Here is an 18,948-nt window from a genome sequence, read left to right as displayed (position 1 = left end):
ATACGCGAAGTAAAAAGCGATTTTTCTACTAGTGTTTGATTAAGATTCTTCGGTTTTCGTTGTTCTGATCATCATATCTTTTTGTCCTTCTACTTGGTTGGTTGTACTAATTAGTTATCTTAGAGGTAGAAGTTACTTTTAACTTGTTACATGGCATATTTTACCAAGATCTTTAAAAAAGCTAGTTTATACTACTCTACTCTGTTGTATATATATATTTTCAGATCAAGTTCTTACCACTATGTCAAAATCTATAGCTGTTATCCAATGTGTGATTTTATTTTCTTATAGTTGTGGCAGTACAGAGTGCACTTACTTGGGTTCTAATTATTCGGGCAGTTAGGCACATGAATTAGGGGAGGTGTGTGTCTAGCTATCTGTTGGTGTTGTCTCATATATCTTAAATATCACTCTTACCTTTTTCCTATCGTTGGTTCTGTCCTCAGGAGAGGTAGTATTGTCAGTTAAGATCCGATATCACTATTTTACGATTCACATAGCTAAACAGATCAAACGGCGCTATCAGGGGCGGAGCTAGAATTATGATTCAGTGTATATGCTATAAGTAATAAAACAAAAAAAAATCTTTTAATCATAAAACATCACAAAATAACTACCTTACAATTGTTCTTTTCGAGATTTCATATTTTGAAACCTTTGTACAATAGATTCATTATCAAAAGTCAAAAATATATCTTTCTCTACATAGACAATTAGACTATCATTCATCCAATCATCACTCATTCGATTGCGCAACCTGTCTTTCACAATTCTCATGGCAGACAACACCCTCTCTACTGTCGCCGTTGCAACCGGTAGAATTAATGTCAATGTCAAAAGCGTATAAACCAATGGGTACACCATATTTTTCTTTGACATAACTAACTTCTCTGAAAGATCACCAAGTCCTTTCAATCCTTGAAATGCTTTGTTAGAACGCTTATCACATATATAAGTTTCAAGTTGATCATCAAGTGTGAGGAGATCAAATCTTGAAAAATCTTGTGGATAAAATTCAGCTAGTTGCATCAATTTTTTCTTGTCAAAAGCATAAAACAAGTTTTGTGGACACAAACAAGCTACACTAAGGAGTAACTCTGTACCTGCCTCTGAGAAACGATCATTTAACTCTTGAAGTTGCATGTCGATAAGTTATACGACAAGCATCAACCAAAATATGAATCAGAAACTCTTCGATTTGCTCATCTTACACAGAAATATTGTTCGCTGCTAGTTCGGTAAGCAAAAATTGTTCTCCTGCCATCTGCTTTGACCCAAATCTAAGACCTTTTCAGTTTTCTTGACGGTGTAATTCTAGGCCTATATTTTTGAATTAATTGTTTAGAGGGCTTTTAAAAAAAACTTGGCCCACTTATATTTATAAATACTATTAAAATTTTTTGCCCACATTTATAAATACTATTAATTTTTTTTGGCCCAGTGTGGCTTAATAAGCTTCGCCTCTGGGCGCTATGTCAACAGTTTGACGCACGAAAATTTCTAGAAGGTCACCCATGTAAAGTGTTTCATTATATTTTTGATTCATAATAACATATATAGGACTTAAATAAAATTATATAATATTTTAACCTCCATATAAAAGTAGCGTATGTATCCGTATACATGAAAAAGAAGTGATCACTTACTTCAGGGGAAAACACGAACGGCAATTTTATGGGAAATTTTCAGCAATTTGGTTTGCGGTTTTGTTCAATTTCATATGAATTATTCATAAATAGAACAAGCATAAACAAAAATATATATCCCTCTAAACAAAACCATGAGTCTTGTATTTTTCTTTGTTGGTAATTGAAAATTAAAATAATATTTACAAGAGCTTAATTTTAACCGTTTCAACTTCTAACAAATGAAATGTTTGAAATTTAGAAGTAGAAATTGAAAAGCATTTAAAATAAATTCTTGCAAACACGATATGAGACAAAGATTAATAAATCAGATTGGGCCTCAGAAAAGCCCAATAGCCTCGTTCAGAGTTTGGCAAAAGCCCGGTTGGCCATATGCTTATGATCTCGAAATATGAAATTCAATTGTTTGATTTATGGAAAACATTGTATTATAGATTAGTAGATACTATATTTAAGGAACGATAGTTAAATTCATCTTGTAAGTTAACTTAGTTTCTATTTTTCTCTTACAAATAATCAAAATTTGGTTTCCATTCTATATTTAATCGAGAAAAGAAACTACGGTTAAGTTCCTGATTTGTTATTAAAAAGTTATGAGTAGGTATCTTGTGAGACGGTCTCACGAATCTTTATCTATGAGACGGGTCAACCCTACCGATATTTACAATAAAAAGCAATACTCTTAGTATAAAAAGTAATATTTTTTCATAGATATTCAAATAAGAGATTCGTCTCACAAAATATGACCCGTGAGACCGTCTCATACAAGTTTTTGCCAAAAGTTATGGAATGACAACAAAATATATTAGTACATGATTTGACAACGGTTTCAAAAATGATCACATCTTTACTATTTGCGATTTTATTCAAGTATTAAAGCTCCGGGCCCGTGCAAGCAGGAAATGGGAAACAAAACTACCAAAGGATTGTCTGTGCATCCAGATAAAGATAACGGAGGCTATCGGCTATCGCGGAGCTCGTTGTTCCAGTTTCATGGACACGATTACAATCACAGATTGTTTAAACTGTAAAGTTGAAAATTTTAAAGATTGTACAAAGGGGTGGATCTATATGGAGAAGCGTGGGGCCATTTTATTTAATTTTTAGTATATGTATAATAAGAGCACCCACAATAACACACATCAACTCATCAAAAATCGTAGGGTGCACCGCCACATACTCATTATAATAACATATATCTTTTACCCACATTTCTTTTAACATTAAAACTCATTATTTATGGGTCTCACTGCCAACTCAATCATCTTAAATTTTATTCATATTAAATAAATATGTTTTAAATATATTTTACAGTATTTAAATCATTATTCTAATTTTTAAAATAATCTTACTTTTTAATAAAATAATTTTATTAATTTTAAAAAATAATATTAATGTTTTTTTAAATATATTTATTAAATAAAGTAGGTTTTCGAAAGAAATACCACGACGAAAGAAGATTTATCGACACCTGCGTTACTCTTAAATTTACATTCAAAAACAACAAGTCTTAGAAGTACAAAATTCACAAACCAATCTTTTTATTTATAATACTGAATATTTCATTGTTTAATACAAACTCAAATAACTAATGTTTTACCGCGGAAATGTAAAACCAAACATAACAATGTCTTAACAGATGCATCAGAATATAAAAACATAAATCAGAACTGGGAAATAACAGTCTTCTTCACCAGCCCCAGAATTGTTTCTGCTCTTCTTCTTCTAACCTTTCTTCCTCGTTCTTATCGGAAATGGGTTTGGTGGGTGAGTGATATGGTCGTCACTCAGTAACGGGGGCGGGAATAACTCCCAGTTTTCAAAACTATAACAGAAACAGTAATACAAATAATATACAGAAACTCTTACTTCCAGAACAGAAATTACATGTTTCAGAACTGAAAATTAAGCAAGCAAGCACTGAGCACGTTCGTGAATTTCATGGTTAAACTGATATCAGTCTCCTATATGTTATCTCCTCTAAGGGGTGAGGCCAGAAATCAAGAATCAGAAACGTTTCAGAATATATATTCCAACCATTAGTTCACTAGGTTTCAGTGCTTAAAAAATCAGAGATCAAAATACATATACTTTGCATCAACAAGAATTATCAAACTGATTTCAAGATATTTATACATAAACCCACTTACAGTAATTTGCTTAGAAATTTCGGTTGAAGTCTTAAATCTTTTTTGCTCTCGCTACTGGATTTTTCTGCTCGAAAATGCACTCTCTTAGCTTGAATTTCAAGTGATAACTAAAGATTTCTGTAACACCATTTCAAAGACTTGAGAGTGTTATTTATTAGCCAATTCTGACTGTTAGCCTCCCAATTAATGATCATAATTTGCCATTAAAAGCCTTTAACAACCTTTATTTCATGTTAAATATTTCAGTTAAAAGTCATAAGAAGAATCAGTAGCTGTCTGCTGGAATCACGCGCTACTGAACTCTTCTGTTGTTGGATTCTATCTGCTGGAAAATACCAGCTTCTGAAATATTAGTTGCTGCTGGAATTGTCAGCTTCTGCTGGAATTTTGCATTGCTACTGAATATTGCTAGCTGCTGCTAGCTACTGCCAGAAATTATCTACTTCTTAAAATTCGGGTTCTCACATCCCTCTCTGCCTATGAGAAGTTTCGCCTCGAAACTTGGCTACACCTGATCCTCAAAGAGGTAAGGGTATTGTTCTCGCATCTTTTCTTCTAACTCTCAAGTAGCTTCCTTTTCGATGTGATTGGACCATTGTACTTTGACATATGGAATAGTTCATCGCATCAGTACTTGGTCTTTGTTATCCACAATTCGAATCGGAATTTCTTCATACTTCATTTCTTCATTTAGATTGCCCTCAACTAACAGTGGTCCAGCGTCAAGAATATGACTTGGATCGGGAATATATCTTTTTAATTGTGAAGCGTGGAAAACATTATGGATCCTTGACATATCAGGGGGAAGTGCTAATCTGTAAGCAAGTGTTCCCACTTTCTCGAGAATTTCAAAAGGTCCTCTCTAGAGTTTGAATTGTCCTCTCTGTTTGGCCATCGGTCTGAGGATGATAGGCCGTACTGAGAGTGACCTTAGTTCCCATGGCTTGTTGAAAGCTCTTCCAAAAACGAGATGTAAACCTTGGATCTCTGTCTGATAGTATTCTAGCTGGTACTCCATGTAATCGTACGATATCATTCATGTACAATGTGGCTAGCTTGTCTAAATTATAGTTCATGCGGACAGGTAAGAAATGCGCAGATTTTTTGAGTCTATCTACGATTAACCAGATGCCATCATGACTTTGTCTAGACTTTGGTAACCCGATAACAAAGTCCATGGAGATATGTTCCCATTTCCATTCTGGAATCTCTAGAGGTTGAAGAAGTCCTCCAGGTCTTTGGTGCTATGCTTTGACTTGTTGGCACACAAGACATTTGGAAACGAATATCGCAACATCCTTTTTCATTCCACTCCACCAGAAATTCTTCTTCATGTCTCTGTACATCTTGGTACTGCTAGGATGGACTGAAAATTTTGACTTATGTGCTTCAGACATTACTTCTTGTCGAAGGTTATCGATGTATGGTACGCACAATCGTCCTTTCATCTACAAGATTCTTTTGTTATCTGTCTCGAAATCTGGGGATTTCCCTCTTTCAGCTTGATCTTTCAGTTTCACTAAAGCGGAATCTCTATCTTGACTTATCTTGATTGTCTCTCGAAGATATGGTTGTGCTGAAAGTGATGTCAGGATCATCTTACTCGTATCCTTTAGACTTAAAGCATCTGCTACCTTGTTGGCTTTGCCTGGGTGGTAGCTTATCGCCAAGTCGTAGTCTTTCAATAGTTCAATCCACCGTATCTGCCTCATGTTTAACTCTTTCTGTGTGAACAAGTACTTGAGGTTTTGATAATCGGTGAATATTTCACACCTAGCACCATATAAATAGTGTCTTCAAATCTTTAGTGCAAATACCACTGCTGCTAGCTCGAGGTCATGTGTGGGTAATTCTGTTCATAAAGCTTCAACTGTCTCAACGCGTATGCAATCATCCTTCCCTCTTGCATGAGTACACATCCTAAACCTCCTTTAGATGCATCACTATAGACGGTGAAGTCTTTGCCTTCCATAGGTAATACCAATACCGGAGTAGAGGTAAGTTTACTCTTCAAAGTCTCGAAGCTTTGCTCACATTTTCACTCTATTGAAACTTGGAGTTCTTTTGCGTGAGTTTAGTGAGGGGTATGGCTATTGAAGAGAACTCATTTCACAAATTTTCGATAATATCCTACTAGTCCCAAGAAACTTCGAATTTCTGTCACTAACTTTGTTCTAGGCCTATCTGAGATTTCTTGTACTTTCTTAGGGTCCACAGCTACTCCTGCTACTGATATTATGTGTCCCAAGAATGTGACACTCTCTAGCCAAAATTCGCATTTCTTGAACTTGGCGTACAGTTCTTTTTCTCTCAGCGTCTGGAGACGAAGATGTTATTTGTGGTCTTCCTCACTTAAATAATATACCAGAATATCGTCGATGAATACCACAACAAACTTGTCAAGAAACGGTTTGAACACCTTGTTCATGAGATCCGTGAAGGCTGCCGGAGCGTTTGTTAATCCGAACGGCATTACCATGAACTCATAGTGTCCATACCTCGTTCTGAGGGCTGTCTTTGGAATATATTCTGTTTTGACCTTTAGTTGGTGGTAGCCTGACCTTAAATCGAGCTTCGAAAATACTGTAGCTCCTTTGGGTTGGTCAAACAGGTCATCTATACTTGGTAGTGGGTACTTATTCTTGATTGTGATCTTATTCAGTTCCTTGTAATCGATACACAATCTCATGCTTCCGTCCTTTTTCTTTACAAATAGGACAGGAGCTCCCCATGGAGATGCGTTTGGTCGGATTTGCTTCTTATCCAACAATTCTTGGAGTTGTTCTTTGAGTTCTTTCAATTCCGCTGGAGCCATTTGGTATGGTGCTTTTGAGATTGGTGTAGCATTGGGTGCTAAATTAATCTCAAATTCCACTTCGCAGTCGGGAATTGTGCCAGGGAGTTCTTTAGGAAAGACATCTGGAAACTCTTGTACTATCGGAATCTCTTCTAGCGTAAGTGTGGTTTCTTCCTTTACCTCGCTTAACATAGCTAGGTAAACTTCTTCTCCACTTTTCATGGCTTTCCAAGTTTGAGAAACAGAAAGGAGAGTCTTTTGTTCTCTTGTCTTACCATGAAATGAAAGTTTCTCTTGGTGTAGAGCTTGGATGGTTACCATCTTTCCATGACAGTCTACTAAAGCTTGATTCTTGTCTAACCAATTCATTCCAAGAATTACATTGAATTCCACCATGTTTAGTTGGATTAAATTAGCCTTGAAATTCTGATTTTTTATAAGAACACTAATATCCCGATATAGAGTGCGAGTTTCAAAAATCCAATTTGCAGGAATTGCTACTCTATATGGTTCTTCTAGGTTATCAGGCTTAGCTCCTAACTTCTTGGCAAATCTCTTAGTCATGAATGAATGCATAGCACCACAATCAAATAACACAAAAGCAGGTATATTATTGATTAGAATGGTACCAGCTATGACATCATTTGAATTGTCAGCCTCTTCTTGAGTGATGGCATAGACTCGAGCATTTGGCTTGTTCTCCTTAGGTTTGTTTAGAGTTGTTCCCCCTGCTGGACCATTCCTTGGATCTGGAAGAGGGCATTGAGCAATGTGATGGTCCATCTTTACACTACGGAAACAAGCTCCAGAATTCCTACGGCATTCATCAGTGTGAGTGAATCCACAAGTTTGGCACTTGACTCCCTCTTTGCTTGATTGAGAGGAAGTGGTTCCTTTGGTTGGAGCACTGGTATATTGATTGCTTGGAAACCTAGGCTTCTTGAATTGTTGGTCCGGTTGGTACTGGCTTGGCTGAGGACGTTTGAGTTTGTTCTCACCTTCATGCCTCTTGATGTCATTCTCAGCCCTGATGGCAGCTCCCATCAATTCATCAAAACTATTGGGCTCGATAACCGCAAGGGCAGATTGAATGTGACTGTTCAATCCCTTCTTGAAGCGATGTATTTCAAGTCCTCGTCTCCCATGATAGTTGGGGAGTAAGTTCCCAAGGAGTGGAACTTGGATGAATACTCCACCACTGACATGTCTGGTTCTTGAACCAAGCTTTCAAATTCTGACAGCTTCTATACTTGAACTGCTGTCGGGAAGTACTGCCTCAGAAATGCCTCTCGGAACCTTTGTCAAGTGATAGGTCCCGTCCCTAACATAGCTGATGAGACTCCTTCCCACCATTTGGCTGCTTTATCCTCAAGAAAAGGTGTACTCACAACTACCTTGACAAACCTTTGTAGCGTGGTTGCCACAATCGTGGCTATAGCCATCAAATCCACATGACTGAGGCCAACTGCTGGTGGTGGTTGTTGTGCATCATCATCATTGCAGTTGTTATTGCGGTTGTTGTTACGGTTTCCATAACGAGGGTTGCGATTGTTTCTCACAGGTCTTCCGTCCATTTCCTACAATATGAAAGTTATAAGGTTTTTGGCAAAATATGGACTAATCAAAAAAAGCAAATGACTGAGTAATTGCTCAAAATTTAAATATGAAACCAATGAATATAAATAAATTTTATTGATTTCTCACAAAGGTGCAATTACAGCTGAAATTCGAAAATTGTAACAGAATTGCAAATGGAACAAGTGTTATTACAAAGAACTACTACTGATTGTCTAATCTATCACTTCTCCTTATCCCAATATCACAGGATCCTCTTCGACTTCTTAGCTTCTTCGGGATCCTCCTCGGGTTCGTCTTCATGGTTGGCTATTACTATTTCCAGATGTTCAATATGACCATGCAGAACTGCATTCTGGTCGCTAAGAACTTCAATAGTGTTCTGCAACTCTTGAATCTGAGCATCAGTCTGCTCACTATACTGATTATGCTGGTGCACGAGTTGGTGATTTTGATCCTTAAGCACTTGGATCTTCTTAACCAAGGTTTCACGTAACCCGATTAACTCTGCAACAGTCTCTTGGGAGGTCTCGAACTCTTCTTGAGCTTTCCTATTCCTCTCTTCTGCCTCATGCAGATAGTGAGCATAACTTTGAACATCATTTCTTAAGCGTTCTGTTCAACGTTGTAATTCATCATTGTCCAGCTCTAAGGAATAGTTATGTCCCTTGAGTTTCTCTATCTTCTTCTCTAAGCTCTTAATGTAGCTACTCTGGTCAGCCATGTCCTACATCCAAAACATGAAAGTGAATGTTCAGAAATGATCAGGTCGAGTTATAGACAAATGCTGGAATGAACAAAATCAGTATTGCCTATACATTCAATAGAAGAAATAGCCCAAAAATTTTTGGTCTTAGAATCACGTTAAAAATTTACTAAAAATCCTTCACATCATGAACATGAAGTGTACCAAATTTGGTGCAAAAATATTGAGCCGTTTGGAAATGAAAATTCCTCAAAGTTTCAAAAAAATTGGAAAATTTTACGAAAATGATGATATCACCATCTAAACAAAGGATTTTAGGGTTCGTCGGTGGTGCTAGAACGATTGAATGGTTATATTTTAGGTTTTTCTCGTCGAGAACTTTCCAACGGTATCTTTTAATAGTCAAAATTCCTCATGGATCAAAAGTTATGGTCGTTTGAAGTTTGTGCGAAAAACACCTCAACTTCCATACAATTTGCATAGTCTACTGCATGCGCCTGCTAGAATTCACTTTCTACTGAAATTCTGATACTACTGCAATCAATTCTGCTGCTTTCTAGCACTGTTAGAATCAATCTTCTGCATTCTGGTTCTAATGACCAAGTCCTCTGCATACAGATCTACTGATTTCCATCTGCTGGTTATGGTTTAGGACTACTGGTTCTGATTCTTCTGTTTTTCGGTCAACTGGTTTTGTCTACTGAAATTTTTTTTCTCTCTTCAGACATGCTGCTGAAATACTCAGAACTGTACTGCATTCTGATTTGTTTCCCTTACTGATTTTTCCCAACTGTACGTAGTTAGTCTATCGTTTCAGTAGTCTATTACAGTAGTTTATTTTCAGAAGTCTATTACAGTAGTTTATTTTCAGAAGTCTATTACAATAGTTTATCATAACTTATTTTCAGAAGTCTATCAGAACTTATTATTTCTAATTCCTCCTCCCCAGATTATGAAACCTGGTTTGTTGTGATATCACTTCAATGTGACATCCCAAGGATGGGGTTTATCGACACCGGCGTTGCTCTAAAATTTACATTCGAAAACAAGCCTCAGAAGTATAAAATTCAGAAACCAGTTTTTTTATTCATAATACTGAATATTTCATTGTTTGATACAAACTTAAAAAACTAATGTTTTAAAGCGAAAATGTAAAACCAGACATAACAATGTTTTAACAGATGCAGCGGAATATAAAAACATAAATCAGAACTGGGAAATAACAGTCTTCTTCACCAGCCCCAGAATTGATTCTACTCTTCTTCTTCTAACCTTTCTTCCTCGTTCTTATCGGAGATGGGTTTGGTGGGTGAGTGATATGGTCGTCAATTAGTAAGCGGGGGCGGGAATAACTCCAAGTTTTCAAAACCATTTTTAACAGAAACAGTAATACAAATAATATACAGAAACTCTTACTTTCAGAACAGAAATCAAAACTGAAAATTAAACAAGCAAGCACTGAGCACGTTCGTGAATTTCATGGCTAAACTGATATGAGTCCTCTATATGTTCTCTCCTCTAAGGGGTGAGGCCAGAAATCAGAAATCAAGAATCAGAAATATTTCAGAATATATATTCCAATAGTTAGTTCACTAGGATTCAGTGCTTCAAAAATACAAACCTATTTCAAAATATTTATACATAAGCCCACTTACAGTAATTTGCTTAGAAATTTCGGTTGAATTCCGAAATCTGCTTTGCTCTCTCTCTCTACTAGATTTTTCTACTCGAAAATGCACTCTCTTAGCTTGAATTTCAAGTGATAACTCAAGATTTGTGTAAAACCATTTCAGAGACTTTAGGGTGTTATTTATAGGCGAAATTCTGACTGTTAGCCTCTCAATTAATGACCATAATCTGTCATTAGCATCCTTTAACAACCTTTATTTCATGTTAAATATTTCAGTTACAAGTCATAGGCAGAATCAGTAGCTGTCTGCTGGAATCTCGTGCTACTGAACTCTTCTGCTGCTGGATTCTATCTGCTGGAAAATACCAGCTTCTGAAATATTAGTTGATGCTGGAATTGCTGCTTGAATTGTTAGCTTCTGCTGGAATTTTGCATTGCTACTGAATATTGCTATCTGCTGCTAGCTACTGCTGGAAATTCGGGTTCTCACATTAGTGGATTAATTGGTCTATCTTCAATATTTCTCAATTAAGTACATTGGAATTGAATTAACTTTTGTCTTTTTTATATATTGACGTTAAACGTAGAAATCTCTTATGATTATTCGATTTGTCCGATCAGTTTAATTCTTCAGTTTTCTTTCAGATAATCTTTTCAAATTCTGAAACTTATAACATTACAAAAAAAAATAAAAAAATCAAACGAAGAATGAAAAGTTTTTTCGTACAATTAAAATTTTAATTATTGTGTATTTGTGTATATGAAAAAGGTCAATCATCATAATATACTGATTTTTCGAAAAAAATAATTAATGATAAAATATGAAATGAAAATGTGCATGCAATTCGAAATGACAAATAAGTTTTTTTGTCATTTGTGAATCGATTTTATGTTATTTCCTCTGTTTAAACATTTAGTTTCTTTGTATCTAAAAATAGGAGTGTCAATTCGGGTGGGTCGGGTCGATTCGGGTTGGGTTTATCAATAGTACTATTCAAAAATTGCTCAACCTGAACCCGAGTCAACCCGAAAACTCTCAACCCGAACCTGAACCCGAATCAACCCGATCAACCCGTATAACCCGATCTTGAATTTTTAAATAAAATTAAATTAAATTCAAAATAATAATAATAATTTAATTTAAACACATAATAATATAATCTCCCTCATATATATTAATTATATATTTTTTCAAAAAAATTAAAATTTTTGGTCAACCCGGGTTGACCTGAACCCAACCCAACCCGATTATTATTTTCGGGTCAGCTATCGGGTCCAACCCGATTGGACCCGAACTCGAAAACCCCAAACCCAAACCTGATTTTTTTCGGGTAAACCGTGTCGGGTTTGTGGGTCGTGTCTGCTTTTGACACCCCTATCTAAACCTAAGAGGCTATAATTAACGAGCCAAGTCGGGATTTACATCGTTTATATTAGAAATCAGGTTTTTATTTGTTTATTATAAAAAAATGATGCCATTAAAATGTAAATAAATAAAAAAAAATCAAAATCAAATCTTGCACCTCTTTTATGGTATAATAACACTATAACAACATGAAACCAATCCACATTTATACCTTTAAGTACACAAATAACTAAAATTCCAATGGCTTAAAAAACTAAAACAGAATTACATAGATATAGGGATGGGAACGGGGCAGCCGGTCCCCGATTTTCAAGTTCGGAGGAATCTCTTAACCTGAACTTGAACCTGAACCTGCGGAGATCAAGTTTCCATTCACATCCCATCCTCATTTCAAAGAATTATTGTTAATATTTAAAAAAAATTTAATTTTAGTAATAATATTATTCTTAATTTCAAGATTATTTAATAATATTATTATTAATATTTTTTAAAATAATATGATTTTATTAGTTATTATTAATAATAAGGTCATATCCATCCCGAACTATTTGGGATTTTAAAAAATCTTCGGACCCGAACTCGAAAAAATCGAGGATCCCCATACTCATTTCAGATTTTCTCCGCGAGGCTCTGAACTCGTAGGGAAAATTGTCATCCCTACATAGATATGAAATCGAATTTTTTTTCTTTTAATGAAAAAGTACAGCCGCCACCTATTAGGATTAGAAATGTGGTTAAAGGGTGTAAATAAAAACTTATAAAATATTTTACTTCTAAAATAACTCGTTCTTGAAATATTCAAAAATGAATCGAGCGTCGAGAAATTATATCGAGTTCAGTTTTAAACCGAGCGGAAGAAACTCAACATAACCCGCGAAAAATCGATTAAACATTTTGTGAATGATTTGAAGAGAATGCGAGTTGAAATAATAAAAACAGTTTGGTTGAAGTATTTTATAAAACACATTGTTTGAAACATTTTGGTATTTGAAAGAGCACGTAAAATGCTTCAACAATGCCTATCGAAACAAATAATTAAACGTGATAAAATAAAAATGCAAAAATTTGTTTATGGATGTTCGAAGAATAACAACTCCTACGTCGCACATTCTCTTCCGCTTATGAAGAAATCAATTAAAAGACTTTGATTGTTACAACTCGTGGTACAAATCAAATTCCACTTAGGAGTTATATTTTGCTTAATCGAAACTCGTAGAATACTCTCGATTGTAAGTTGCGACTTTTCAATCCGCATAATATTTAACGTTTCTTTATATCAAGACTACAAACACAATCTTTTTTGTGTAAAGACTATCATACAAAGGTTTACTCTTCTTGTGATGATATAGCCGGTTCAAACTCGAGCATTGTTATATCTTCTTTGTAGGATTCTGGAGATGTGATAATGAGGAGACAAACGAGTCTTGTTGATGGGAGAATCCAATGAGTTCAACTACCTGAATTCAAGGGCAATAGAGATGAGGCAAGAATAGTTGTCAATGCAATGGCCATGAGGTATGATTTGCTTCCTTATCTTAATTCTATGTGGTTTTGTTTTCAAGAGATTGGAGAATGGGTCGCAAATTTGGTGGTTAAAGGACCAGATATTATGATTATTCTTCGATTGTTATGGATTTGAGAGTATTGATAAATTGCATGTACCTATGTTAATTTGATTTCTCGAGAGTTACTAAGGTGGTAAGATTTGTTTGCTACAAGAGTTTATATGCATTAGACTTGACTTTTGTGATGTGTTAAATTATTGTATTGTGTCCTATTTGCATGATTATTGTTTGTTGGGTGATGGTTTTCAGAGCTGCATGGATGAATATGATAATTTCTTTGTTCATCATGAATATATTTTTTTGTTCATGGTGAATATATGTTTAAAGGAATAGATTTTTCATTATATATTTAGTGCAAGAATTACGTGATAGTGAGGCATATTACTATGATTCTATCAATGATATAATGCATGATTTTCTGTGCTGGTTACATTTGAAGCGAAATGTTGAGTGGCTTGGTGAAACATGCATCACATATAGGAAAATGACGTTTAGTTTAAAACCTTATATCGTGCATGAACTGCGTCTTAATCCTAGTGAGCAAATGTCTTACATTTGTATAGAAAATTTTGTGTTGTTAACTAGGATTAAGAATGGAAGAAATTTGATTTTCATGATGTTTAATGAGATTTTGTTATTTTCAGTTGGTGTCGTTTGTTATTTAGTGTATGGTGAAGTTGATGATTACATGGTGAAGGCAACCATTAAGTTAGGGTTCCAAGCGGTGATAAAGCATGTGGACGGCAGCGCCAATAAACTAGATTTGAAAGGTAAACATGTTGATAATATAATTTTTTTATTATTAACTTGCTTCGTTTTTTTGCAGGGAGCCAGATTTTAGGACAAATATTTTTGAAGAAGGGGGGTATGATATAAATCTGACCGGACATAATGTACTTAATCTTGGGAAGAGATACAGACATGTGTGTTGTCTTGATCGTACAAGAAAACCCTAGATTACGAATTTTAATATATTTTTATATATAAACAAAAGTTGTAACTTTTAGATAGACAATTATTGAATATTTTATCAATTTTTTTTGTTTTCTCTCAAGATTTTCAAAGCTCTACTTTGTACACACAAAAATCAAACTTATCAAATATTTATTCTTTGTGACGATTGTCGATTGTTCTTCATTCGGATTCTCAAAGACGAGTTTTTTGAAAGTTCATTTGAGATTAGTTGTTTAATTCCGTGAATATTTGTTGCTAAGTTTTTCGTAGCTTAGAGATGAATATCACAAACATTTACTTGTTTCAAAAAGATCTGGACAAGTCAACGTTCTTTATTTCATCGAATCAAGAGCGTGACTCAGTTTTTGAGCGCATTTGCTTTTCGTGTTTGAAGAATCGCGTCAGTAAAGGTAATATTACTCGTGGAAACATAGTAATTAACGATGTATTACTTGTTGAAAATCTGTGTTATAATTTAATTAGTATCAGTAAAGCATGTGATGATGATTACTTAAGGGAATTTCATAAGAACAACCGTTTAATTAAGGACAGTTATAATAAAATCTTGTTAACTAGAATTAGAAATGGTAATACATACACAACTTATTTTGCCGCTATTAATAATGATAAACATTTGTTATTGTATAAAAAACTGAATCATCTCAATTTTAAATCAACTAATAATCTGCGTAAATTGAACCAAGCGGATGGCTTACCTAGCATTGAATTTGTTAAAAATCATGTGTGTTCAGCATGTCAGTTAGGTATGTAAAAGATTTGTTCTAGCTTTAAGAATAAAAGTAGCAAACTGGCTAATATAAAGTTAGAACTATTGTATATGGATTTATTTGGTCTTGTACCTACAATCAGTTCAGGAGGGATGAGATAGACAGTTATAATTATTGATGATTTTTCTTGATTTACTTGTGTTATATTTTTTAGTGGTAAATATCATATTAGTACTCAACTGTTTAAATTTCTTAGCATACTCAAAATGAAAAATCGCAATCAATAATCAGGATCAGAAGTGATCGAGGTACTGAGTTAACTAACAAAACATTGGATGAGTATTTTCAGAACAGAGAATTCAACATGAGTACTCGACAGCAAGAACTCCTCAATAGAATGTAGTGGATGAACAAAGAAACAGGACTCGAAATAAGCTGCTAGGACAATATCGATCCACGATTAACAAAAGGCCGGTAAAACTCTATATGAGATATGGAATGAGAGTAAACCTAACTTATGTTATTTTCATGTTTTTTACCGTAAATTTTAGAATCATAATACTTATAAAATTCATATTTTTGCATTTGATGTCAAATTTATGTTGGCATATTCCTTAGTTATTCAGCAGTCATTAAGGATTTTCATGTATTTAATAAGAAAACTGTAAATATTGAAGAAATTATTCGAGCTTTTTTTTATGAAACCAAACTGATTGAAGATAAAAATAACCTAACTAATTTGAGCAATAAGATGAAAGAAATTGGTTTAGCATATGATATCAAGATGAAATCAATGTCAATAAAAGGATTCATCAGTCACCCAACTAGAAATTTCAAATCAGTAAGCTAGACAAATAAACAAAGAACATGAGAACCAGACTGATCTGAACTAAACTAATGATATCCAAGCTTATGGAAACCAAGCTCATGGGATCTGAGTCGAGTCAAACCAAACTGATCTTATTCCAAACAATGATAATAGCAATCCACTTGGACCAAATTATAAATGGAGTAAGACTCGTCATCGCTGGTGATCGGTAACTCTTCAGCACCTCTTAGAATTAGACGACAAATGATTAATGAATTCTCGGATGATAATTTTATTTCTAAATCAAAAACTTAAAAGATAGACAAAGCTCTCTTAGACAACAGTTGGATAGATGTTATGCGATAAGAACTGAATCAGTTTGATAGAAATAAAACATGATACTTAGCTCCTAGGCCTTCTCATCAATCAGTCATAGAAACTATATGGGTTTATAGAAATAAACAAAACAAAGATGAATGAAATTGTGATTAAGAATAAAGAAATATTAGTTATAAGAAGACGTGGACTTTGATGAAACTTTTGCATATGTAACCAGATTAAAAGCAATTAGAATTTTTCTTGCTTTTTACAAAAACATCAGAGTGTTTCATATAAATGTGAAGAGCATCTTTCTAAATGGCATACTTCAATAAGAAATGTATATGGAATATTCTCCAGGTTTTGTTAATCATACTTTACTTAATCATGTTTTTAAATTAAATAAATCCTTGTATAGATTAAAACAAGCATCACCAGCTTGGAATGACACTTTACCACAATTTTTGTTGGATCATAGTTTCTCAACTGGTTCAGTTGATAAGACATTATTTACATTTGTTAAAGGTGATCATATTTTATTAGTCCAAATTGTTGTGAAAAAGTAAAAATTTAAGGTAAAAAGTAAAAATCTATAACTCTCAAAATTATTACACTACACACTTTATAATATTTTTCCCTAAACTCAATTGTGATTTTCTTCACAAATGAGAGATCTATTTATAGAAAATCTTTACGAATAATCCAAAAATAAATTACATCATTACCTTCATCATCACACACAAATTTCAATATTCAACACCTAATTTTCAACATTCAAATATTCAACATTCAATATTCAAATATTCAATATTAAAATATTAATTTTCAACACTCCCCCTTGTGATGATGATCATAATGATTGTCTTCATTACGTGTTTTTATACTGTCTCGTTAAAAACCTTACAAGGAAAAACCCATTGAGATAAAAACCATAGTAAGGGAAAAAGAGTGCAGTCACGTAAACTCCCCCTCATGTTGACACGAACAATTCTTCACAGATTTCGTAGATTGCGTATCCCAATATTATATATGTGCTTTATGAATATTGTCGTAGGAAGTGCCTTTGTGAAGAGATCTGATGAGTTTTTACTTGATTGAATTTGACGAACATCAATATATTTATTCTTCTTAAGCTTCTTGGTGAATTCGAAAAACTTAGGAGGAATATGTTTAGTTCTGTCGCTTTTTATGTATCTTTCTTTCATTTGAGCAAACATGCAACATTATCTTCATATAGTATCACAGGCTTCTCGTCGAATGATAATCCGCATGAGATTTGGATATGTTGGGTCATTGATTTTAACCACACACATGGCTTACTTCATGTAGTGCGATAATCTCGGCATGATTTGATGAAGTTGTTACGAGCGTTTGTTTCTGTGAACGCCAAGAAATTGCAGTGCCTCCACGAGTAAATACATATCCAGTTTGGGAACGTGCCTTGTGTGGATCAAATAAGTATCGAGCATCGGCATAACCAATTATACTTGGATTAGCATCTTTTGAATACAAAAGTCCCAAGTCTGTCGTTCCTCGTATATAACGGAATATATGTTTAATTCCGTTCCAGTGTCTCTTTGTTGGATATGTGCTAAATCTTGTCAATAAATTTACGGCAAAATATATATCAGGCATTGTACAATTTGTAAGATACATAAGGGCACCAATAGCACCTAAATATGGTACTTCTAGACCAAGAATATCTTCGTCATCTTCACATGGACGGAATGGATCCTTTTCTATGTTTAATGATCTAACAACCATTGGAGTACTTAGAGGATTTAATTTATCCATATTAAAACGTTTAAGGATCTTTTCTGTATAATTTGTCTGGTGAACAAATATTCCACATTCTTTTTGTTCTATTTGTAAACCCAGACAACACTTGATTTTTCCAAGATCCTTCATTTCAAATTTTTCTTTCAAGTATGAAACAACTTCTTAAATTTCCTTATTCGTTCCAATGATGTTTAAATCATCAACATATACAGCAATAATTATGCATCCGGATGTTGTTTTCTTAATGAAAACACAAGGGGATCAAGTGATCACTTAGTCGATTATACCACATTCGGCCGGATTGCTTTAACCCATATAATGATCTTTGTAATTTCACAGAATAACATTCTCTGGGTTTTGAACTTTGCGCTTCAGGCATCTTAAATCCTTCAGGGATTTTCATATATATATTACTAGCAAGTGATCCATATAAGTAGGCTGTAACAACATCCATAAGACGCATTTCTAAATTTTCAGATACTACCAGGCTAATCAAATACCGAAACGTAATTGCATCCATCACAGGAGAATACGTTTCTTCATAATCAATTCCAGGCCTTTGAGAAAAACCTTGTGCAACAAGTCGAGCTTTATATCTTACTATTTCATTTTTCTCATTTCGCTTTCGAATAAAAACCCATTTGTATCCAACAGGTTTTACACCTTCAGGTGTAAGGACTATAGGTCCAAAAACATTACGTTTATTTAGCGAATCCAATTCAACCTGGATGGCATCTTTCCATTTTATCCAATCCTGCCGATTTTTACATTCACCAAAAGATTTTGGTTCATGATCTTCATTATCATTTATGATGTCGATTGCCACATTATAAGAAAATATATCATCAATTTCTTCTATATCTTTTCGGTTCCATATTTTTCCAGTATTAATATAATTGATAGAGATTTCATGATTCTCGTTAGTT

The 18,948-nt window shown here is 34.2% G+C and overlaps 1 protein-coding gene across 1 annotated transcript; it reads right to left on the bottom strand.

Moving 5' to 3' along the window:
* Window positions 1-618: 618 nt before the first annotated feature.
* On the bottom strand, window positions 619-1,143 carry LOC140961029 (uncharacterized). The gene has a single exon (XM_073419353.1). The coding sequence runs from the start codon at window positions 1,141-1,143 to the stop codon at window positions 619-621; it is 525 nt and encodes a 174-aa protein (XP_073275454.1).
* Window positions 1,144-18,948: the final 17,805 nt, after the last annotated feature.

This window comes from Primulina huaijiensis, chromosome 16 (assembly GCF_012295235.1).
Source record: "Primulina huaijiensis isolate GDHJ02 chromosome 16, ASM1229523v2, whole genome shotgun sequence".
NCBI classification, from domain to species: Eukaryota; Viridiplantae; Streptophyta; class Magnoliopsida; order Lamiales; family Gesneriaceae; genus Primulina; species Primulina huaijiensis.
Note: the sequence above shows the minus strand (reverse complement) of the source record. Positions and strands in the feature narration are given on the sequence as shown.

Coding starts and splice junctions, on each gene's coding strand:
- LOC140961029 (XM_073419353.1), bottom strand. CDS start 1,143: ATGCAACTTCAAGAGTTAAATGATCGTTTCTCAGAGGCAGGTACAGAG.